This window comes from Netta rufina (genome assembly GCF_964035555.1).
Source record: "Netta rufina genome assembly, chromosome: 1".
In the NCBI taxonomy this organism is placed as follows: Eukaryota; Metazoa; Chordata; class Aves; order Anseriformes; family Anatidae; genus Netta; species Netta rufina.
In genome coordinates, this window is record NC_140123.1 from 138043464 (window position 1) to 138066003 (window position 22540).

Here is a 22540-nt window from a genome sequence, read left to right on the forward strand (position 1 = left end):
AAGTGGCAGTCACATCTGCACAGAGAGAGGGCAGTCACATCTGCACAGAGAGAGGCCAGCCTGGCACCATTCTTCCACAGACTGCCGCCTTTTATTTGTCACACTGACTTTGTTACCCTCTAGGCAGCTCAGAATTCCTAGTGAAAACAGCTCTGTTTTCCCCAGAAATCAGCCTTTTAATCCTTTCCCTTGTCCTTATCCAGTCTGAGAGAACATGGCATTCTCTCAAAATGGACTGAGCACTGCACATCCCACTTTAAAACAATTGCCTCCCACAGGCCTTTCATACTCATGACCATTGGAATATCTGTAAAATAATCCTGAGGTAGGACAGCATTATTGTCATCCCCTTTTATGTAAACATGAGTCATAAAGAAAAGCCAAGACACATGAAAGACCTCAACCCACATTTCCAAAGTTCCTGTTTAGCAGCCCTGAATCAGCTTTCATCTTTATGAGGATGCTTCAGGAAGATATTCAGATAGTTTCACTGTGCCCTCCCATTCCTCCCACACCAAAATAATGTGTACGATGATTTCCAAGGTCATCCACCAGGACTGCAATGCTATTAGGCTCTTCCTGTGTAAGGAAGGACATAAAAATCACTCCCAACTGCCACTGTATATTGCACAGGGAGAAGGGTGGCCTTTAAGTCAAATGGAGAGATCAGAGAAACCTCATGATTTTTCATGAAACATGAAAAAGATGCCATTATCTGAAAAGTGAAGTTGAGCAATAGACTTAAGATCTTGTCCATGCCGCAGAGGCAGTCACCTCTGAATTAGAGCTGGCTCAGTATGGGCTAACTCCAAAATCAGAGCCTCAGTTCAGGAGTCAACTCTAGCTTGAGAACAGACAAACATTTGTGTGGTAGAAAGAGAATTATCTGCCTTGTGAGGCAAACAACACACCTTTGTGGTTTTGTAATCTGCTGTGCAGACTTTGTACTGGTTAAGATGGGCTCTTCACCGCACACTACCATGGGTAGTGTAGCCTCTTACCCTTTTGCAGTTCAGGACAGTAAGTTAAGCCTCAGTCCTGCCCTGGAGAGTGCTTGTTTGCACTCATATTCAGAACAAAAATAAAGGCTGAGCAGCTGTAGGCTCAGGACCTCAGCTGGAGCAGTTGTTAGACTCTTGCTGAGCTAGTTTTCAGTGGAGGGCTCATCAGGCTTTGCAAGTCCTATTCACCTGTGAAAACATCTACACATCAAAAATCCAGTTTTTGTGTAAGGACAAACTTCAAGTTCATCTCTGACTCTCCTCCTCTATTTTAGAATGATGAAGATTATCAATCGACTGCACAAATCTATGATGCTCCTGCAGTATTTCTCCACCCAGTCCTGGGATTGGTCTTCAGATAATATGAATATGTTAATGGGTCAGCTTAACACAGAGGACAGAAAGGTAAGTATGCCCTGCGTGTGGATTGTTGAACTCCACCTCTGTTCATCTGCAACAATTATTTTTTGTGCTGTGTTCAGCCTTCGAATGGCATCTGCCTAGATGACTGGTACTGACTTTGATCTGAAAAGATATATTCCTCCTTGTTTTATTAAAGAACTTATCAGGAACCTTCCATTTGGAAGATTTTGGAGGATGGTTTCTCCTGAGATGTATTACTCTTTCTTCTCTGAGAGTTCAGTCAGTGAAGTCTTTCCATTTAACAAGGCAGCTCTCTGCCTTTTGTTTTCAAGTTCCTGTTTGGCATATAAATAACCTAGATTTGCTTTCACAGACAAAATGGCCTGCACAAAGGGAGCTATAGTGGTTTTACCCGGCTGGACAACTAAAACCTACCACAACCGCTTTCTCACTCTCCTTCCTCAAAGGAAAAGGGGGAGAAAATACAATGAAAAAGACTCAGGGGCTGAGATAAGAACAGGGAGATCACTCACTGTCACAGGCAAAACAGACTCAGTACAGGGAGATTAATATAATTTATTTCCTATCACTAGCAGACAAAAGAAACTAAAACAAAAACAACAACAAAAAAAACCTTCCCTACAGCCACCCTCTTCTACCTCCTCCCTCCAAGTGGTGCAGAGGAATGGGGAATGGGGACTGTGGTCTGTCCCTAACGCTTTATCCCTGCCATTTCTTCACGGTCACTCTCTGCCCCTGCTCCCCATGGGGTCCCTCCCACGGGATGCCGTCCTTCCCAAACTGAGCCTGCGGGGGCTGCCCACAGGCAGCAGCTCTTCAGGAACTGTTCCCACACGGCTCCGTACCACAGGGTCCATCCTCCAGGAGCAAACTGCTCCAGCATGGGTCCCCCACGCATGGGCGGCAGCTGCCCCAGACCCCTTGCTCCTGCGTGGGCTCCTCTCCACGGGCTGCAGCTCCGGCCTGGGGCCTGCTCCTGTGGGGGCTCTCCATGTGCTGCAGCCTCCTCCAGGCCACATCCACCTGCTCCACTGGAGGCTCCTCCATGGGCTGCAGCATGGAGATCTGCTCCATGTGGGACCCATGGGCTGCAGGGGGAGAGCCTGCTCCACCAGGGGCCTCTCCACAGGCCGCAGGGGAATTTTAGCTGCCTGCCTGGAGCACCTCCTGCCCTCCTTCTGCACTGACCTTGGGGTCTGCAGGGCTGGTTCTCGCTCCTCTCTCCCAGCTGCTGTTGCCCAGCAGGTTGTTTGTTTTGTTTTGTTTTCCTTTCTTAAATCTCTCACTGAGGCACAACCAACATTGCTCACTGGCTGTGCTCTGGCCAGTAGTGGATTCCTTTCGGAGTTGTGTGGAACTGGCTCTGATCTAACTTGAAGCAGCTTCTAGAGCCCCTCACAGAGGCCACTCCTGCAGCTCCCCTGCTACCAAACCCTTGCCACATCAACCCAATATAGGAACATAAATTTATATCCTCAGTGAACCAGCTGTACTCAGCCCTTTGAGTTGAAGGAGTTAATGGTATCATATGTAATGGTGGCAACTTTATTACATCCCATATGGTTGTCTACATAGACTGGAATACCCAATGGAGTAGGACGGATAACAGCACTCCTTTTTGTACAGACATTATATTTCTAGAATAAATGGTCAGTTCCAGTTTTCATATTACAGCTCTGGTTCTCAAGAATTTCAGACATCACCTGTCATGGGGAGATATGCCCATGTAAACTGTACATGTGCTGTACAGTTACTTCTGAAAGACAATATCAATGGTAACATAAAGTTATGTGCTCAGGTTAGTTTCATTGCAACTAACTAATCACTGGATAACTGTGTAGCATTCTCAATAGCTTCTCATCCTATTTTTCTTAGTGTCTCACTTTTAGAAAGCTAGAAGGCTCCTTTGTGTCACCTTTTCCCTCATCTCCTCTGGCAGTATGAAATTTGCTGGGTGATCTGGAAGGAAACCACTTGAATGATTTTGGCATTTTCTTCCACATTAGTTTTAATGGGCACTGCATGGGCACGTTTAGTTAATACATGCTGTCTTAGCCTGAACAATATGAAAAAGAATTATGTTTGATTTAAATTCCCAGGCAGCAATTTATTTGCACGGTGTCAAGTTCTGTTGTAGTCCTTATAGGCTTGAAATACAACTCCTTAAGAATGGGGTTGTAACTGAAAGACTGAAGGAATACAGGCAGAAGGTCTGAAAAGCTTGAATGCACTTTTGGTCAGTATCTCCTTGCAAAGAGATACTTGGACATTCACATCAAATTGGTCTCCCATCATAAAATTCTCACACAGATTCCCAGCACAAAAGTCTAGAGGTTTCTTCCCTAGTCTGTACTAGTATTGTTTGCAACAAATTTGAATGGTTAAGGGCACTGGTACTGCTGTGACTATAGCAGATGTAGAGGGAACATAAGTGGTAATATAGGAGCTTGTACTGATGCAGATAAACAAAAAGTCACAGCAGCAAGGACTTCAGTGCAAGCTAGACAGTTTTTCATGCTTACCAAGCTGGTTATGAAAACTATTGGTATGCACTGCATCCTATGTTGCCACAGGTACATTGCAAGTAAGTAGACAAGCTAGGTATGGTATGGGCAGCACAGTTCTCTAAACATATCTAATGCCCATGGTGATCTGGACAGTAGCTAACGTTTTGCATTTGACATAGTTAGGTAACCCCTCTTCGCTCAAGTTGTTGCTGTCCTGATACCAAAGTTCTCATACCAAACCAACCAGCCTGGCTTGTCATGAGAGTGAAAAGAAGGTATTTTTCTGAGTATCCGTCCTTTTAGGACCTTGTAAGTAAGAAGCACCATTCACTTCACTGCTTCATTAAAAAAGAAAGAAAAAAACAAAAACAAACAAACAAAAAAAACAAACAAAAAAACACTCCACAGCAAAACCACTTCCTCTTTACAAATCATTTCTTTGCTCTAGTAGACAGACAACAACCTGAGGGCTTGCTATCAATTTTTCCAATATCAGCTTTTGAAATTAATTGGGGTACTTAGCTCTGCAATGAGATTTCTTGATGCCAAACAACAGAATAACCCATTCCTTGGATTTCTATCAATCTAGATGATGAAAGAAAATGGAGCACAGCACAGAGTAGTAACCACTGCAGAGGTTCCTGTTGATTCAATGTCCAGTTCATTTACTTACACCTAATTCTAGTGACATGCAAAAAACCTGCAGGGAGGCTTTCAGTTGTATGTTTGCTTGAGTGGAATGCCATGTTTCTTCCAAGAAAAATGTGTACCATACGTGTACCATACATGTGTTTATGTACAAGTGGCGACCTGAAAGACAAACTTACCTTTGTTTTCTGCCAGGTAGCATTAAATTTCTAATTTCTTTGCCCAAATTCTCAGCTGTTTAGCTCACTGATTGACAGCTGTGAAATATAGTTTTTTAAGTGTCCATGTCTTCTTTGAAACTTAGTGGCTTTAAGAACTTAATAGAGAGGGCCTTGTCAGGAGCAGGTCAGTGAAGAATGAGGCTTAAAGTGAACTTGTTTTGAACTCTGGCATAAAACTGCTGCTCTTTGTCTTTATCTCCCAGTTATACAACTTTGATGTTCGTCAGCTGCACTGGTCAGAATACATTGAAAGCTACTGCCTAGGTGCTAAGAAGTATTTGCTAAATGAAGACATGTCTGGCATCCCAGCAGCAAAGCAGCACTTACGAAAGTAAGTCATACCCAGTGACAAGGACCAGAGCTCCTGGCTATCTTGAATGTATTCTGAGGAAAATTATCTTATTTGCATTGAAATATGTTATTGTCGAATAATATGGAGATAAATATAGCATAGCTTTTTTTTTTTTTTCTTTTTTTTTTTTTTTTTTTTAATGATAGAGCATTGTTGGTACTTCATGTTTTCATCCTGTGAGAAAAAAGGACTCTTGATGACACTAACAGTCAGGGGCTAAACATTATGCTTTCACAGCAGGTGACCAAATACTGAAGTTGCAATACATAAGAGGAATTTATGAATGTAGAAGTTCCTGGTCATTCACAATTATTATAGAAAACTAACGGTCAAATTTAGATTTTATGAAACTCCTAGATAGTTTTTTTGTTTTGGTTTCTTGTTTTTTTTCCAACGGAGAGGGATTGCATAAAAACTTTAAGTGCTAGTGCAATTTTGAATTTCATTTAAAGTTGAAGTTTCTGATTTCTTAGGAGGAGAGAAGATGCAAAATGGAAAAAACTCCAAAACTTATTCAGAACTTATGTATTTGAGGCCCTGGTGAAAGTTTTATGAGCTTCTAAATGAGATTGTCCTCCTCCTTTTCAGTTAAAGCTCTTCCTATCTTCTCCAGTCCTTTTACTGAGGAATGTAGGCAAAATGAGCACAGCTCTCTTGGAGTTTTGTTTTTTCCTTTGAGAAAACCATTCTTGTGCACTGAAAATACTAGAAGTAGAAAACATCTTGTTGCCAGAGCAAGGAATCATAGAATGGCTTGGGTTGGAAGGGACCTTAAAGACCACCTATTTCCACCCCCCCCGCCATGGACAGGGACACCTCCTACTAGACCAGGTTGCTCAAAGCCCCATCCAACCTTGAATAATTCCAGGGATGGGGCATCCACAGCTTCTCTGGGAAACCTGTGCCAGTGCCTCACCACCCTCACAGTAAAAATTTCCTCCTAATATCTAATCAAAACTTTTCTTTGGTTTAAAATTTCCCCTTTGTCCTATCACTACCCTGATAAACAGTCTCTCTCCACCTTTCTTGTAGGCTCCCTTTGTGTACTGGAAGACCACTATATGGTCTCCCTGGAGCCTTTTCTTCTCCAGGCTAAACAAACCCAACTCTCACCCTGACTTCACAGGATACAGCAGAGTACGAGGGGAGAATCACCTCCCTTGACCTGCTAGCTACACTTGTTTTGATGCAGCCCAGGATATGGTTGGCTTTTTGGGCTGCAAATATACATTTCCAACTCATGTTGAGTTTTTCATCAACAAATATCCCTAAGTCCTTCACCTCAGGGCTCCATTCACCACCCAGCCTGCATTTGTGGTTGGAATTACCCTGACCTAGGTGTAGGACCTTGCACTAGGCCTTGTTGAAATTCATGATGTTTGCATAGGCCCTCTCACAAGTCTGTCTAGGTCCCTTTGGACTGACACAGAGGACAATATAACTAGCATCTTAAAGAGCCAGTAATTCAGTTTAAATATATGGTGTAAAAAAAAAACAACACATGAAAACAAACAAAAATACAACTAATCAACAGTGCTGCAGTACTGCAAAAGTGAAGACCTTTATGATTACTGAATAATTTCCCAGCATTAAATGCAAGGTTTCATACAAATAAGAGAATCTCATTTATCAGCTGTAAAATTCCTCCAGTTTGTCACCAATCCTACATAGTCAAAAATAACTGATACACCAAATCAAAGCAGAAGGTATTGGACTACACTATCATGAAAAAACAAAACAAAACAAAAAAACTCTCAGCATGACTTCAGTATCTATTCTGGTCTGAAAGTAGAGTTCATGGAGCAAGAAAGTCTTAACAGTACAGATATTCCATCTATTATATTAACTAGGCACTACATCGTAACTTCAACACAGTCTTGGTGGTTGGTAGAGACATCTTAGACACAGTATTTTTACTAAAATAGTAGAGGTAAAAAGCCCAAGAGCTACTTATAAACAAGATTTCTTAGAAAATTATCTGTAGCAAATGAAGTAAGCTGTTAAAGTTTTTGTTGCTTTTGTCTTCCTCCGTAATATGTCTCTCTCTTTTCTCAGACTGAGGAATATCCGATATGCATTCAACACCACCCTCCTTGTGATCATCTGGCGCATTTTCATTGCAAGGTCACAGATGGCTCGAAACATCTGGTACTTTGTGGTGAGCCTCTGCTACAAGTTCCTTTCCTACTTCAGGGCATCCAGCACCCTCAGGCACTGAAGCCATCCATCAGCAACCAGCCTCTTCCAGAAGGACCTCCATCCCTTCTAATCAGCAACTATGGGCATCGGGGTCTGAAAGTAGCAGAAAAATCCACTTCTTCTAATTGCAGCCTGCATTTATTGTGCACAGTTACGTGTTCACCTTTTTAATTTTAACTAATGCTTTAATACATGGTGGTCTTTCTTCCATAGGACCTTACCGATTTTTAAAGCCATAAAGCTTTAGGAACAGATCAAGCTGGAACCTTTCATCCAGAGCCCAATGTGCAAGAGTAAGGATTAACCAAAGTTACAGTCTTCCCATGTACTATCTAGGCTATCTTAATTCAATCTTCCTTTTTAAAGGAAGCAAATTTAAAGCTTAGAACCTTAGAAGAAAGGGATGCCATCAGAGAAGAATCAGTCAAGGAAATTAACCTGTGAGAGGTCTTCATAAAGAGGCTAAAGGAAATTAACCTGTGAGAGGTCTTCATAAAGAAGCTATTTATTTCTTCATTCTCATTCAGTGAAATTGTATTTTATTGAAAATCATGATTTTACATTTTCAATTTTTCAAAACATAAAGGGGGAAAAATCAGTTACATTAGGCCAGTGAACACAATGAACAGCTTTCAGATCTTGAATTATATTGCTACTGAGGACTGATACTTTCAAGCCATAACTGAAGACACACATAGCATTCATATACCTGTGTTAACTGTTCTCACTCACAAACTGTTTTCTTACAGAAAGGCATTTTTTTCTCTCTTTGGTTAAGATTACAGATCATCTTCTACCAAACAGCCCTGATCTTGCATTTATCACTTTTGCTTGGAACATTTCTTTGTCTTGTAAAATGCTCTATTTACTCAAAGGATGAAAAGAAGACTTCCTACAAGATTGAAGAAAAAAAAAATCATAAACTTGTTACTATTTTTGAGTGAGTCCTTTTCCCCCTTCCATTTATCTGCTTGTAGTTCAAAAACAGCCTGATACTGTCCTTCAAGATTTCATTACAGCGAAATAACTTTGCAGTTGAGCACTTGCACGGGCAAAAGAAAGTATACAGGTATGTATTGAGGGAATCCTATCAGGCCAATTCTGCTACCACTTGTCATGAGGAACTAGAGTCTAAAACTTGTGTTTTTGGGTTTTTTTTGAAGTTAAGAGAGGTTTTATTGACTTTTGAATAAAAACAGTTATGCAATATGAAGGTAATATTTTGTCCTACTTTACATTTTAGAAAGGAATCCAGGGATCTTCCTAAAGCTCAAGGCTATTGGAGATATTTGTTTTACCTAGTAAAATATAGATTCCTCTGGAAGAGGAGGGAGAAAGAGAAAGAAGTTTCTTCAAAGTAGCTGGTGCAATTACACTTAGTGCAACAATTTTTTTCATGCTATCAGATTTTCAAAGTAAAATGTAATACTGGAATATATTTTATTCAGATTACACTGAATAAGCACTTTAAGATTATGAGACTTTAAAACAGCTAGTTTTTGAAACAATTGCAACATCCAGTTTGTCTAGCCTTGTGTCATACTAGCTGTCTGAACGCTTTATCACAAAAAAAAAAAAAAAAAAAAAAAGACAGTGGCTGTCTTGAGAACTGAGAATAGCATCTACAAAGCTGGCATTCTTTAAAAGTTGTACTTGGTTTTGGCAGTGAAGGCAAGAGCAAGTTGTGATGACAGTGTATATATTTACTTGTGCATCCAAGCTGATTCAGAAGTCTTTCTAAAGTTTCAAGGAATTAATCTTCCCTTGTATGCCCCAGAGGTCTAGTTTTAAACCATTACTAAATGATGCCTGTAGCAGACCTTGACCAGAAGCACGGTGTCCAAAATGGCAGGATCCCTAGCAAAGGCCCCTATGTCACACATTACTTCCGATCTGTGTTCAATTAAGTCAAGCACCCATTTTATAAAGATGCAATTTTTGTAAGCTCTTGACTTGAAAACATATTTTCAAAATTAAACTGTACTGGTTGTTAGCTATATGCTTTCCAATGCCAGAAAGTGAGCAGTGCATGCTGTGCATTGCACTAATGTGAGGTGTCACTGCCTGGGAAACTAGGAGGTACAGGTTTCAGTGCTGGTGCTCAGATATTTCTTTTACACTGACTTTAGCAGTGCGTATGGTGAAGGTCAGCTGCATTATCCTTGACTAACTGGGCTATGCAGAGACTGTGGCTATCTTAACAGCACAAAGCAGGTCATCATAGGGATGCCTCTAAAAAGACTGCATTCCCTCAAATAAATAATCAGGTCATCTGCTGGCTTCCAGACTTCTTATGTGAAAGGCTTAAAAACAAAAGAAAGCTGCAGACTATTTTGAAAAAGCTTCATTTAAAAAAAAAAAAAAAAAAAAAGCTATCTCATATCCAAGAAGTCTTTTAAGTGCCAGACTTATGTGCAAAGAGAAACAACAGCTAAGGGGATCATATGTCTTAAGCTGTCCACATGATAAGACAAAACCGCTCAGTGTCACAGAAAAGTCAAATACTGCAGGCCTGCTACACCTACCCACAACACTTGACTGATGTAGAGCAGACCTACTATTGTTGGGCTATGAGTGAAGTTTTCTGCCTTCCCTTCACCAATGCTAGTCACTCCATGCATCCCTCAAATATGCTTGCAGGCATTCACAGTTATTTGCACAGGCTGTATTGTCCCAGCAAGTCTGAAGTATCTTATTCTGAACATATCCGGACCTGTCTTCTGTATGTGCAGAAAGACACTTTGGGATTCACTTAGACAGTAGTGGTATCACGTTCTAAAGCAGTTCAGCATTTTGCTGAAGGTAACAGCCACAGCAAAGCTACTACTCATCCCTGAAAAACAGCAGGCACTGCTTGGAATGTTGCAGAAACATAGATACTGCAGATGGTGTATGCTGTTCTGGAGATCTTTTGTAGCCACACACCATTGCCAGCAGCTGGCTGCAGAGCTCTAGCCTTGCCTATGGGGGAGATTAAGCTTTCAGCTTGTTTCAACACAGACATAACATGCAGTGAAGTTTGAATCTTTTCTCTTGTGGCTTGATATATTTTCAGGTGATTGTCTGAAGCAAAGCAGACACAAAAAAAAAAAAAAAAAAGGAAAAAAAGACAATGCAGAAACTGACACATGGCAATGGCATTTGGCTGCCAGTTCTGACAGTAATAATGGAAAGTTGGACCTGGCATAACAACTGGTTCTCACCTCAAGTTGTAACTTACCTTTGACATTTTTAATTTGTGTTTCTCAGTGTATTTGTATGTGCTCTGAAGAAATCCAAATCTTGGGGAAGATATCTAAAAGAAAATGCCGAGTTGCAGATACTTTTTTTTTTTTTTCTCATATTCCATCTCTCTCATGTATACTCACAACCTTTTTGCAATAGAAAAGCAAAATAGATTTATTAAGTTAGATCAGAGGTACTGACAAATTAACATGAAAAATTCAGGAGTGAATACTATTCATGGTTGAAGGCTAGAGATATTATAGATAGCCCACGGTTGCCTCCCAAGGGGCAGGGGAAGAGCTCCATCAGCATTTTGTCATCAGTTTGGTTTCTTATATTAAGATGGATGAATTAAAAGGCTCCCCTGTCCTTCCCCCAACAAGCAATAGGCAGCAAAAAGAACAGTATTGACAGTCATTCTGCAGAGCCATACAAGAAAATATCTGCCACAAGACTGTATAATGAGATTATCGTCTATCGTTTTTGTACCCTATGAACTTGCATTGTAGTTACGTGCTCATAGTGTTGGAAGCCTGCAGTGCTGCTACAAAAATAACAAGGACTACTGCTGAATCCAGTGTATTAATGTTTTGTTAATACCATGCACACACATGCTAGTCTGTAGGCTATAGCTATGAAGTGCTGTGTGAAAGCAATGAAACACTGAATAGCATTTCATTGTCAAAGAGCAATGAGCATAAGCTTGCAATTAAGAAGTGTTGCTTTTTTTTTTTTTTTTATTAAATCGTTGTAACAACAAAAAAAATCCCTAAAATTAATCGGAGTTTAAACAGCTATTTGACTGACAACCAAGGCTGCTTATTTCCAGCGTGTCTGTTATAAAAAATAAAATTTCTCACCCCCTCCCGACACTTCAGTAACTTTGTTAAGAAAAACACAATTCTTTCTTGGTAAAAAGAATTCTTGAGTAACAGACATGCCAGTATTATACTGGTTCTTGGCACATTACCCACCTCCTCAAGAGATTCCTTATTTTACATTTTTTTACAAGGAAACATAGTTGTCTGTGGGTGTACATGTATTTACATCTTCCTGCACTACTCTTCTCATTCAACATACAGAGAGTGTAAAATAGTGGAGCTCATATTGAAATGCCGGCTGTGCTCGTTTGGTATGCCCTTTTCTAATTCAGTTTAAGATGAAGTGATAAAACCTATCCTAGTTTCCAATGTAAAGGAAACCAAACCTGTAGTACTATTAAATAATCAAATCATTATCATGAATAAGCAACTGGGAAAAGAGGGAGGGGGGGCAATCTTTTTGTTTGTAAATAAGCTACAGCTTCATGGTTGAAAGCATGCTGTTGCTCTTCCAGCATTGATATTCTACTGCAGAAAGCAAGGGTGAATTTTTGTTACAATTGGACCCTTTATTCTAGTTCAGAGTAAGTAATATACTGTACATTCCCCATAAGTTAAAATGGTGAATATCCCATTATATGGTGCTAACTATTGGTATGAAGGTGATATAGACTTACTTGAGTCAACTTAATTATTCCCCAAATACACTTCTTTCTATTTTTAAGTGCTATCTGGCTCTTCTCTGTTGCTAAAAAGTCAACTGTGAATTGAGTTTTGTTCAGATTAACATGAAACTGCCTATAAAAGGTTACTTGTTCTTAAATAATCTTGGCAAACCCTAGTTTATAGTAAAATATTCTCACTCTGTCCAAAGTTTATATGGTTCTATCTAATATTTCTATTCTCTTGTTAGCTATGAGACAACTTACTGTTATGAATCTTACTTACAGTTTCTAATGTAAAGGTGTAATCTTTTGAGCTCTCAAATCAGATAAAATGTTAAATTCAAAAATTGTGAGAACCTCAGCCATAAAATTGTTACTATGATGTTTATGTTATTTTAAACATTTAATAAAACAAAATATTTTAAAACTGTGGTTATTTTGCATCAGTTTATGTTAGTTGCTAAAGGAGCTGGTTACTTGCTGGCCATCGCAGTTAAGCACAGGCTGCATCTGAGCCAGATCTGTACCAGATTTATACCATGCTGCTGCCTGGGTCCCATCCTCTGTGGAATCACATCGCCACCTACACCTACAAGAAGCTGCCAGCATGAGAACCTCCTGCACAGGCCAGGATAGGAAATAAGCAAAGGAAAAATCCCAGCTTTTAAAAGTAATGATGGTGAGACTTTAATTCAGACACTCATAACCAGGACAGGAGCATCTCAGCTATGTGCCCTACAGAAGGTGGTAGGGACAGGTCTTCAGCAAGGAAAAATTGGTAACAACCCAAACAATATCTGGTACAATTTACTATTTCCGTCTGAGAATATTCCCCAAATTCTTAGCTTTACAAGGTAAGGGCTTTATTTTACATTTGGTGTTAACATCATTTGTAAGGTTTAAAAGTCTATAGAAATACAGTATGCTTTTTCTTTAATATTACTTTATAGGCATTTCCAAAAAGTGTACATAATACTACTTCAGGCTGTTGAGCAAACTCTTAATCTACCAGTTCTTGGGATTGCCAAAACCATTCATACACTCAGACAAATACTTGAGTGTACTTCAAAATGTCTTCAAGGCTGTTTTAGAAGCAATGGCACAGTAAGATAGATAAGGAAACCACCTTGACAAGGTGATTTCTAGCAGGAGTAGCTAGAAAGTTGTTTTGTTTATTTAGAGCTGTTTAGAGCTATTTAGCTGTACATGTATGTTCAGAACTGTTTGGAAAAAGTTCTTGCTCTTTCCTGTTCTGGAAAAAAAAAAAAAAAAAAAAAAGTATTTCTTTCTGAAAAAAATCTTCATGGTTGGCAACTTCAATAGTCAAAATTCTTCAGCTACCAAAGGAAATGGTAGTTTATGAAGTTAAATCCAGCTGGCCACTGGTCATGAGTGGCATTTTCCCAGGGGTGGTTGCTGGAGACAATTCTCTTTAACATCTTTATTAATGATTTGGGTGAGAAAATTGACTGCACCCTCAGTAAGTGTTCAGATGACACCAAGTTGGGTGAAGTGTTGATCTGCCAGAGGGTAGGAAGGCCCTGCAGAGGGACCTGAACAGAATGGATCAATGGGCAGAGGCCAATGGGATGAGGTTCAACATGGCTAAGTGCCAGGTCCTGCACTTTGGCCACAACAACCCCATGCAGTGCTACAGACCTGGGGGGGGGGGGGGGGGGGAGTGGCTGGAAAGCTGTGCAGAGGAAAAGGATCTGGGGGTGTTGGTCAATGCTCAACTGAACATGATCCAGCAGAGTGGAATTCCCTGTGGCTGAGGGAACTAAGGTTGTTTAGTCTGGAGAAGAGGAGGCTCAGGGGAGACCCTATCTGAAAGGGAGTTATGGTGAGCTGGAGATCTGCCTCTTCTCGCAGATAACCAGCAATAGGACTAGAGGGAATGGCCTCAAGTTGAGCCAGGGGAGGTTTAGTTTGGAAATTAGGAGACGTTTCTTCTCAGAAGGAGTAGTCAGGCATTGAAAAGTGTTGCCCAGGGAGGTGGTAAAGTTGCCGTCCATGGGGGTGTTTAAGAAAAGGTTGCACATGGTGCTTAGGGACATGGTTTAGTGGGTGATATTGATAGTAGGGGGATGGTTGGACCAGATGATCTTGGAGGTCTTTTCCAACCTTTATGATTCTATAATTCTATATCCTGTCTCAAGGTTTGAGGTCAGAAACTCTGTCAGTATGTTTATAGATAAAGAGAATGCCATGTCCCTCAGAGGTCTCTGCTATGAAACCTTCAGAAAAGAAAAACAAACAAACAAAAAACACAACGACAATAACAAAACTGTGCTTAAGGTTTTAGTCTAGTAAATGTTTCCATCTACCTGCTTTGGAAGAGCCTGAAATCAATACATTTCCATTCCCTTAGCTGCTGCGGCAATTGTGTTTTTAAATGTATACATGTATGCACAGCACAAGCTAACACCAGTTCCATACACATCTCCTTTAGCTGTCCTACTGCATCTTGATCTGTTCCCCAACACTTCAGGAAGATTCATCATAGGAAAATCTGACCTTCTTCCAGGGCTCAGCAGAAGCACAGCAGAATCAGTCAACCTCAGCACTGAGAACAAAATGTTATTTTTCTGTGGTTCACCACTCCCATGTTAATCAGTGACTGCACTTCCTTGCAACAATCTCATTTTTAAGAACCTTTTACTCAGAAATATATACGTGTATATATTCTTACATACATATGTGTATAATAATACATCTATTATACCTGTGTCTTAAGGCAGGACTGGTCAAAACATTTGACATTTATGTATTCATGAAGGAACATATGAATGCATTTAGACACACACACACACACGGAGTGTTGGAAATCAGGGAAAGAGGGCTGATTTCCTTATAATTGTTAGTAGTTTTTAATTTTTTTTGGGGGGGAAAGAAGAACAGTGGTGTTTTAATATTGACTGCCATTACAAGTAAGTATAACAGGAGGGTAGCGAGGTGCAAGCATACTGTAAATAGTGACATGCTACACAATGACAATGAATGTAATGCAAAACTAATTTAACAGAAAAAATAGCCAGAGCTGAATTTCAGTTCAAAGGTAAACCATTTCTTTTTAAAATCACATTTACTTAGTGATCAAAACTTTAGTGTCTATTTCAGATATTATTTTGAAAGCTGGAAGTTAAAATGTCTTTCAACAATTTCTGTTATTAAATTCCAAGAGGGTTATGGTGGCCCAGACTTGGAGGTGGTAGAGGTGGATGGACTAATGGATTATTTTTCATTTTCCAACACTAGTCAGGAAAAAAACATTTAATTTTCATAAAACTAAAAACGTATAAATTGTTAAGTTTTCAAAAGCACTGGTTACCAAAAAGAACACTATAAAATAGTTTCTACAAGTATTATTGATAAAATATTTTTTCAAGAATTAGAAATAATCTCACTATCGCCTTTCCAACAACTGTATTTATTATAGGAAGTTGTCATGATAGTCTCATTTCACCAAAGCACAAACACATTTTCCTTCAGATTTTCCCATGACTAGTTTTTTTTTTTTTTTTAATTTATTTATTTTTTCTTTAATAACTATGAATACCTAGATAAAATCAAACCAAGAAAGAACTGGACTGACTGAAAAAAAAAAAAAAGGAAAGCTGAGGTGGTATTTGGCACATATGACTAATTATGAATGAGAATTTCTTCCCACCATATAAACAGACAATCATGCAAGCAGTCTGTTGCTCATCATCAATTGGTCTATTTCTTTTAATCACTGTGGTAGAAGTTGTCTTGTGGAACACATAGTGTGCTGACAAATACAGATATTAGTGTCTTCTCAACAACACAGTCTAAATAAATATAAAAACATCTCTGTGTGTTTGTGTGTGTACTTGCACATAGATATACATCAATTCATACACACATATTTGTCTGTGCATGTGCATGTGCATGTCCATATGCATGTATATAAACTGTGGGTTCTGCAAATTCTTCAGGTATAATCCAATGCTGCTGTTAAGGGTACTTGACCGATCATGACACTAGGACCAAATCCATGCTGTTACATTTCTGAAAAGCACGTCTTTGCCAAGACCAGTTTGGCTGTTTTTCTGTTTTCCCCAACCTCAACAATACTTCTGCTATCCCAGCTTCACATCGTTCACATTCTTTGGAAGGTCGTGCAGCTCCTGAGTGTACTCTCTCTTCATAATCTGTTTACACACATCTCTAAACATTTTGATATAATTCCTTTATTATAAGAACATCTTCTGTATCAGAAAGGAAGAAGAAACAGAAGAGGGTCAGTCCAGCGAGGCCCTGTGGTTCAAGCTTATAAGAAAACTAGCTCTTCCAAGCCTCACTATTAAGGGATTGTGAGAGAAGAAAGAGGGCTGAGCATGACATTTCTCAGCTCCTAGAATATCCAGTTGATGGTACATAGCTATTTGATGTAGATTAAAACAAAAGCAGAGGCAAGCAGAGAAAGAAGAGTGGAGCCAACCCTGTTTGCACAGAACTCCAGATAAAAAGAGTGGCTTTGCAGCAGCTTCCTGATGCTGCTATGGCCACCATAACCTTATTCCAATCTTGTCGACCAGAATTTAGCATGAAAAACAAAACCTGATCTGTGCTATTCAAATTAGACAGAAACAATTTGTCGTTGTTCTTCTCAAGTTAAGGAGACTTTTAGTGGCTTTGATTTATAGTGGTATTGACTTTGGAATGACATGCTTTCAAGAGAACACTATATTCCTAGTCTTGCTCTAGGTTTTGAAATATATATACTGTGTTTTCTAGTCCCATGGGAAAAAAATAAAAAATGTTGAGGGTTAATTTGGTTGGTTTGTTGTTGTTTGGGTTTGTGTTATATTGGTGGAGAGTTTTGTTTTGTTTTGTTTTGTTTTACTTTATTTTTTTATTGTTTGTATTTGTTTTTGGAACACAAATAGAAGATAAGTCTTTCAGCCCTATTAGTTTTGAAAATCAAGGACAGAGGATGCTCCTGATAATGTTGGTCTTCTGTAAAGCAAGAACAGATATGGTCTAGTAACAATTTCCTACTTCCTTGCAATATAGCATAGATTTTAATGTGAGAAAGTCATAGCATTATCGTGTGCCTTTCCTTAATGAAAATGATTTCAAATTGTGAAACATAGGGCATATATACAAGCCATCATTTTCATTTTGTTAGCAAATCTTTCCTTAAAATATCTTTTTTTTTTTTCTTTTATGTAAATGTGATCTTTAGGGAGAAAAAAAAATCAATTTTCCATTAAGATACATCAGTGAATTAAAGTCATCTGCAAGAAAGTTCAAATTCATAAAGAATAAAGACTTAAAGGTCAAAATGCAGGCTTCAATATTTAAAGCTTTTCTTCTGACATTCTGACGACACAGTATTATCAAATCAAATAATCAATTAAATAAACTAGGAAAATTGTATTACTATTTATTTTCTAAAAGAGATAAAACAGAAAGGGGGAGAGGGCAGCCTGCTCTAAGGAACCTGCTTTGGCAGGAGGGTTGGACCTGATGATCTTTCGAGGTTCCTTCCAACCCGTTCAATTCTGTGATTCTGTGATGTTATGTAGGAGAACAAATCTTTAGCTATGCAGTTTAGCTTATATGACAAAATATTTCCAGATCTCAAATGAAGGGATCCTAGCCAATCATTCCCATCTCCCTCAACTAAGGACAATCAGAAGTTACTGCTACTCATTAAGAATGGACTCCACAGGTCCCACTTCATAACAACTGCCTGAATCAGGGCTATTGGACTCTGGAAAGTTGTATGGCACACTGATAAAGCAGGATTCTGGACTCCAGCATTCACGCTACCTAATGGGATACCAAAACAAAGGAAACAATGAAATAACCCATGTCCCATTCACAGCCACAAGAAGAGCACATGCTGATCTAGTTCTCTTGCCAGGATTGACTTGATGGTATGAATTCTTGTAGCTTCCTTCAAGAGCTGACTTGCTCCATCCAGGGTAACAGCACAAAATACATTGCTAATTACATGAGCTTCACTCAGACCCAGATGCCAAACATGAACACCAGAGAAATGTATCTTCTATAAAAATAACTCAGAATGAAGATTATCTAAGACAGTGTCAAAGTAAAAATCTTTGAAGATGTTTTTGAAAAGCCACCTAGTAGTGATTTTTCTAGCTTGCCTAAACATAAACAGAGCAGGGAAAAGAAACAAAACAAATCACTTTCATGCCATTATTCTGCATCTCTACCTACTGGCCTTGTCTGCGTATGTGAGGTAAATTTGCTGATGACACTAAATTAGGAGGAGCTATTGACTTCCTTGAGGGTGGAGAGGCCTTGAAGAGAGATCTTGACAAATTAGAGGACTGGGCAATCACCAACCATGTGAATTTTAACAAGAGCAAGTGCTGGATTCTGCACCTGGGAAGGGGCAACCCTATCTACATGCACCGACTTGAGGATGAGAGGTTGGAGATCAGCCTTGTGGAAAGGGATCTGGTGGTTTTGGTTGATAGCAAGCTGAATATGAGTCAACAGTGTGCCCTGGCAGCCAAAAGGGCCAAGAGTATCCTGGAGGACCTCAGGCACAGCATTGCTAGCTAGTAGAGGGAAGTGATTGTTCCGCTGTGCTCTGCAATGCTGCCACCTCACCTTGAATACTGTGTGAAGTTTGGGGCACCACATTATAAGAAGGACATAAAACTGTTAGAGAGTATCCAAAGGAGGGCTGCTAAGGTGGTGTCTAGGAGGGAAGATGTATGAGGAGCAGCTGAAGTCCTTTGGTTTGTTCAGCCCAGAGCAGAGCAGGCTGAGGAGAGGCCTCATGGTGGCCTGCAGCTCCCTCACGAGGGGAGCAGAGGGGCAGGTGCTGAGCTCTGCTGTCTGGGGACAGCGACAGGACCCGAGGGAACGGCATGAAGCTGGGACAGGGGACGGTCCAGCTGGGGGTTAGGGAAAGGTTCTGCACCCAGAGGGTGGTCAGGTACTGGGACAGGCTCCCCAGGGCAGTGGTTACCACACTGAGCCTGCCAGAATTCAAGAAGATTAGACAACACTGTTAAGTGCTTGATTTTTAGGTAGTCCTGCATGGATTCAGGAGTTTGATTTGATGATCCTTGTGGGTCCCTTCCAACTCAGGATATTCTGTAATTTTATATGTATTTAGGTCCCACTGAGGTAGAGGAGGGAGCAAAAAAAAAAATAAAATTATAGTTGAATGTCCACAGATTGAGATTTCAGGCACACAGACACGAGTGAAAGTCAATGTACACAGAGATTAGTTTGCATAAAACTCCACACTGGGTCAGGTCAGAAAGTAACATTTAAAAACAGCACAAAACAAAATCCACCCTTCTGCAATTTTCCTTAAACACGGTATGCAGAACACTTTTTGGAGGGCTTTTGTCAGAATTTCCCACCTCAGCTTGTGACCTGCTGCTGTTCTGATTAACTTGTCACTGCAATCTCCTCCTCTCTAAATGAGCTGCTAGACTCATAACCACTCCAGGAGAGCATAACCCCTTGAGAATTACTGGCTGGTGCCAAAGTGCAGTACATTTAATTGGATTTAATGTATAAAAACTGGTTAGAGAAGTAACGGCTGGTAGAAATGCCAGTAAAAGGAGCAAAAAAAGGTTTGTAGGAAGAGGTTTTGTCTATTTTTAGACCAGTAAATGTCATCAGAGAACAGACAAGAAATTTAAGGCATGTGACAAATACCTTGCTAGTTACAATGCTTGTCCTTTGCATTGTCATTTGTCATTGTTTCTGATGGTATTTGTTATATCAGACACTGAAAGCTCCTGAAAGAAGGGGCAAATACCCCAATGCCTCTGCCAGTTAAATCTTGACAAGTAAGAGAAAGCTGCTGTGTGGAAAAATTTTGCAGAGGTGGATTTAAATGTCTCTGTCTTACTCTCATTGTCTCAGGCCTTCAAAAATTAAGATGTTTTGTAACAGGGAACTAAAGAAAAAAATATAACTAAAAATAGTAAAAAATAGAGTTTGTAATTGTAGAGTAATAAAGTTTGGCTACTTGGAAGTATAAATGGAAGTAACTTATTCAACAATGACTATGTTTATGGAACACTAAGCTTATTGGAAATATTTCAGTGAGTTAATCTTGTGTCTCCACAATCTGTGATTACTGATCATTTAGGACATTTGGTTGTTCCCCTCATGCCTCCCCTTACAGCAGTGATTGATGTGACAACAGGTCTGAGAAAAGAGAAGTTTCAGCTGGAGGTCTCTGGAAACTTTGCTAGCAATTAACGCATCTGGGTAAACTTTGCTGACAAATAAAAGGCTGCCAGACAAGATTTGCCAAGAAAAAACATTAAGTCAGCAAAAAAAAATTTAGCAGTGAACAGACTAATAAGGTAAGCTAGATTGAAAAGGCAAGTGAGGCTGAAGTGGCAGTAAGTCAGGGATCTGGTACTTTACAGGTCAGGAAAACAATTTTGCTGAAGCAGGGCCAAACAATATAAGTCAAAAAGTAAAAGAGAGAAATAAACAAATTTTTCATCTCAATCTAGTGAAAGTAAGCAGATATACACAGCCATATTACTTATGACTTACAGTTCCATTTATTACTAAACTAAAGTAACACAGATTGACTTCACACGCCAATTTATAGCCCTAGCTGCTCAGCAAACCTTTTATTAACTGTGTCATTTGTAAACAGGGTGACAGAAACAAAACCTTTAAAGTTCTGGGTTTTGTAATGCTAAATAGTGACTAAATTCTCCCAGAACTACTGGAGCACTTGGACATGTTCTTCCATCCATGCTGATTGAGTGATGTAAGGGGAGCTAGAGAACAGATTTCTACTTTGTGACCAGATGCCTTCACATCCTGTATTGGCCACTGTTGAGAAGAAGAGACAGCCTCCAAACCCCTTGCTCTGCTCCTGGAGCTGATCCCTTTACCCTCTTGGATTTCTTAGTGTCTTAGAAAAGCAGCTTCCTGCCTCAGCAACCAGCAGCGAGGAACCTCAAGGTAATCAAGTAGCACATGATGTATTCCCAAAATACCTCAGTCCCCTGGTACAGAAGCAATCAAAGTTACACAGCACATTGCAAGACAGACTTTACACAGTTATGAATGCATCTGCTGGTGGTATGGTCCTTAGACAAACTTCACAAACTGATTTTGGAACCTAGCAGACATTCATATGCAAAACTAACTAGCTAGGCAGCAGCTCTAAAGAAAATTATATCTATTTATATCCAGTCAGACAAGTTGGCCAAATAGCTGCTTCTGGGCAGTGAGTGCCACGCATTCCCTGCATGCTATCTTGAAAAACATGTTGTAATCTCTCACTGTTTTTGTATTTTTTGAACTTTCAATTCAATTTTTTTAATTATATTACCATGAAAAAAGTTATTGTAGGCTTAAAGTTTCTCCTTTGCTGCAAGGGAAAAAAGAATAAAAATGATAAAATAATGATAAAAAGAATAAAAAGAATAAAAATTTTTACAAATCCAGTCAAATTTTTATAATGTGAGAATTAAAAAGTCCCAGTAAAACTGGGTTCTGTGATACAACCTTATCAACCCCACTTACCTTCCTAAGGTTCATGGAGTGAAACAATGCTAAATAAAGGACAAGATCTAACCACAGCAGCAAACTTCAATCCAGTACAGGTTATCCTGAGTCACCAAACACTGTAATCACTTTTTCTTTTTTTTTTTTTTTTCTCCTCTCCTTCCACCACACTCATTTTCCAGCTTTTTTCAAATACTCTTTCTCCTCCATGAGCCTCCTTACCTCAGCTCCCCTCCTGGAGCTGTACAGCTCCTTATTTCCACCTCAGCACTAAGCCAGGACATCTCTGTATTGAATCATCTCCAAGGTCTTCAGGGCATTCTTCCCAATTCATCAAGGTCATTTCAAATTCTAATCATATCCTCTGATGTTTCTGCTCTTGCTGCCAGCCCGATGTCATCTACAAAGTTGAAAAGCACACATTGTACTCCACACATTTAGATCATAAATTATACTACGAGGCAGTGCCAAACCCTCTCATTTCCACACACCACTGCTTTTCTCCCTCTCCCCCTTTCACCCTCACATCCTTCAAGGGGAAATTTGTGCTCAGCTGTCACTGATGACCAACACTGTGGGCCAAGCACCTTTGCACCTTTCCACGTGCCATGGATGACAGCCCTCCACAGAGTCATCCATATGTGCAAACAGCCACCCCCAGGAATGAACACTGGTTGTTGCCCCGCCACCACTGCAGCTGCTGCCCTGCACCAGCCGGCGGAGTTACACATGCACCATCCCAGTCCACCTCCTCCTTTGACCTCCTGCAACCCTTCACCCTAAAGGCATTAGGCTGTGTCCCATAGTAATGCTGCCTGCACTCACCAGCGTGGGGTTCTGCCAGCCTTGGGCAGTGTTAGTTTAAAGCTCAACACTGCTTTGTGGATTTTGGATGTGTCTCTGAGCAGCTGTCCCCTCCAACCAGATGAAAGTCTCTCAAAAGACAGGCAGACAGGTGGCATTCGCCTGTCAAAAACAGGGGAAGCCAAGCAGGGTTGGATTATGGC

General features: G+C 40.0%; 1 protein-coding gene across 1 annotated transcript in view; it reads left to right on the top strand.

Moving 5' to 3' along the window:
- The window catches only part of FAR2 (fatty acyl-CoA reductase 2), a gene marked incomplete at both ends in the record, with an annotated part of 84124 nt that extends 76793 nt beyond the window's left edge, over positions 1-7331 (top strand). Inside the window, 3 exons of the mRNA XM_084286015.1 lie at positions 1277-1406; positions 4965-5092; positions 7169-7331. Of these exons, the coding sequence (XP_084142141.1) occupies positions 1277-1406; positions 4965-5092; positions 7169-7331 (421 nt within the window). The remainder of the gene's footprint in view (positions 1-1276; positions 1407-4964; positions 5093-7168) is intronic.
- Positions 7332-22540: the final 15209 nt, after the last annotated feature.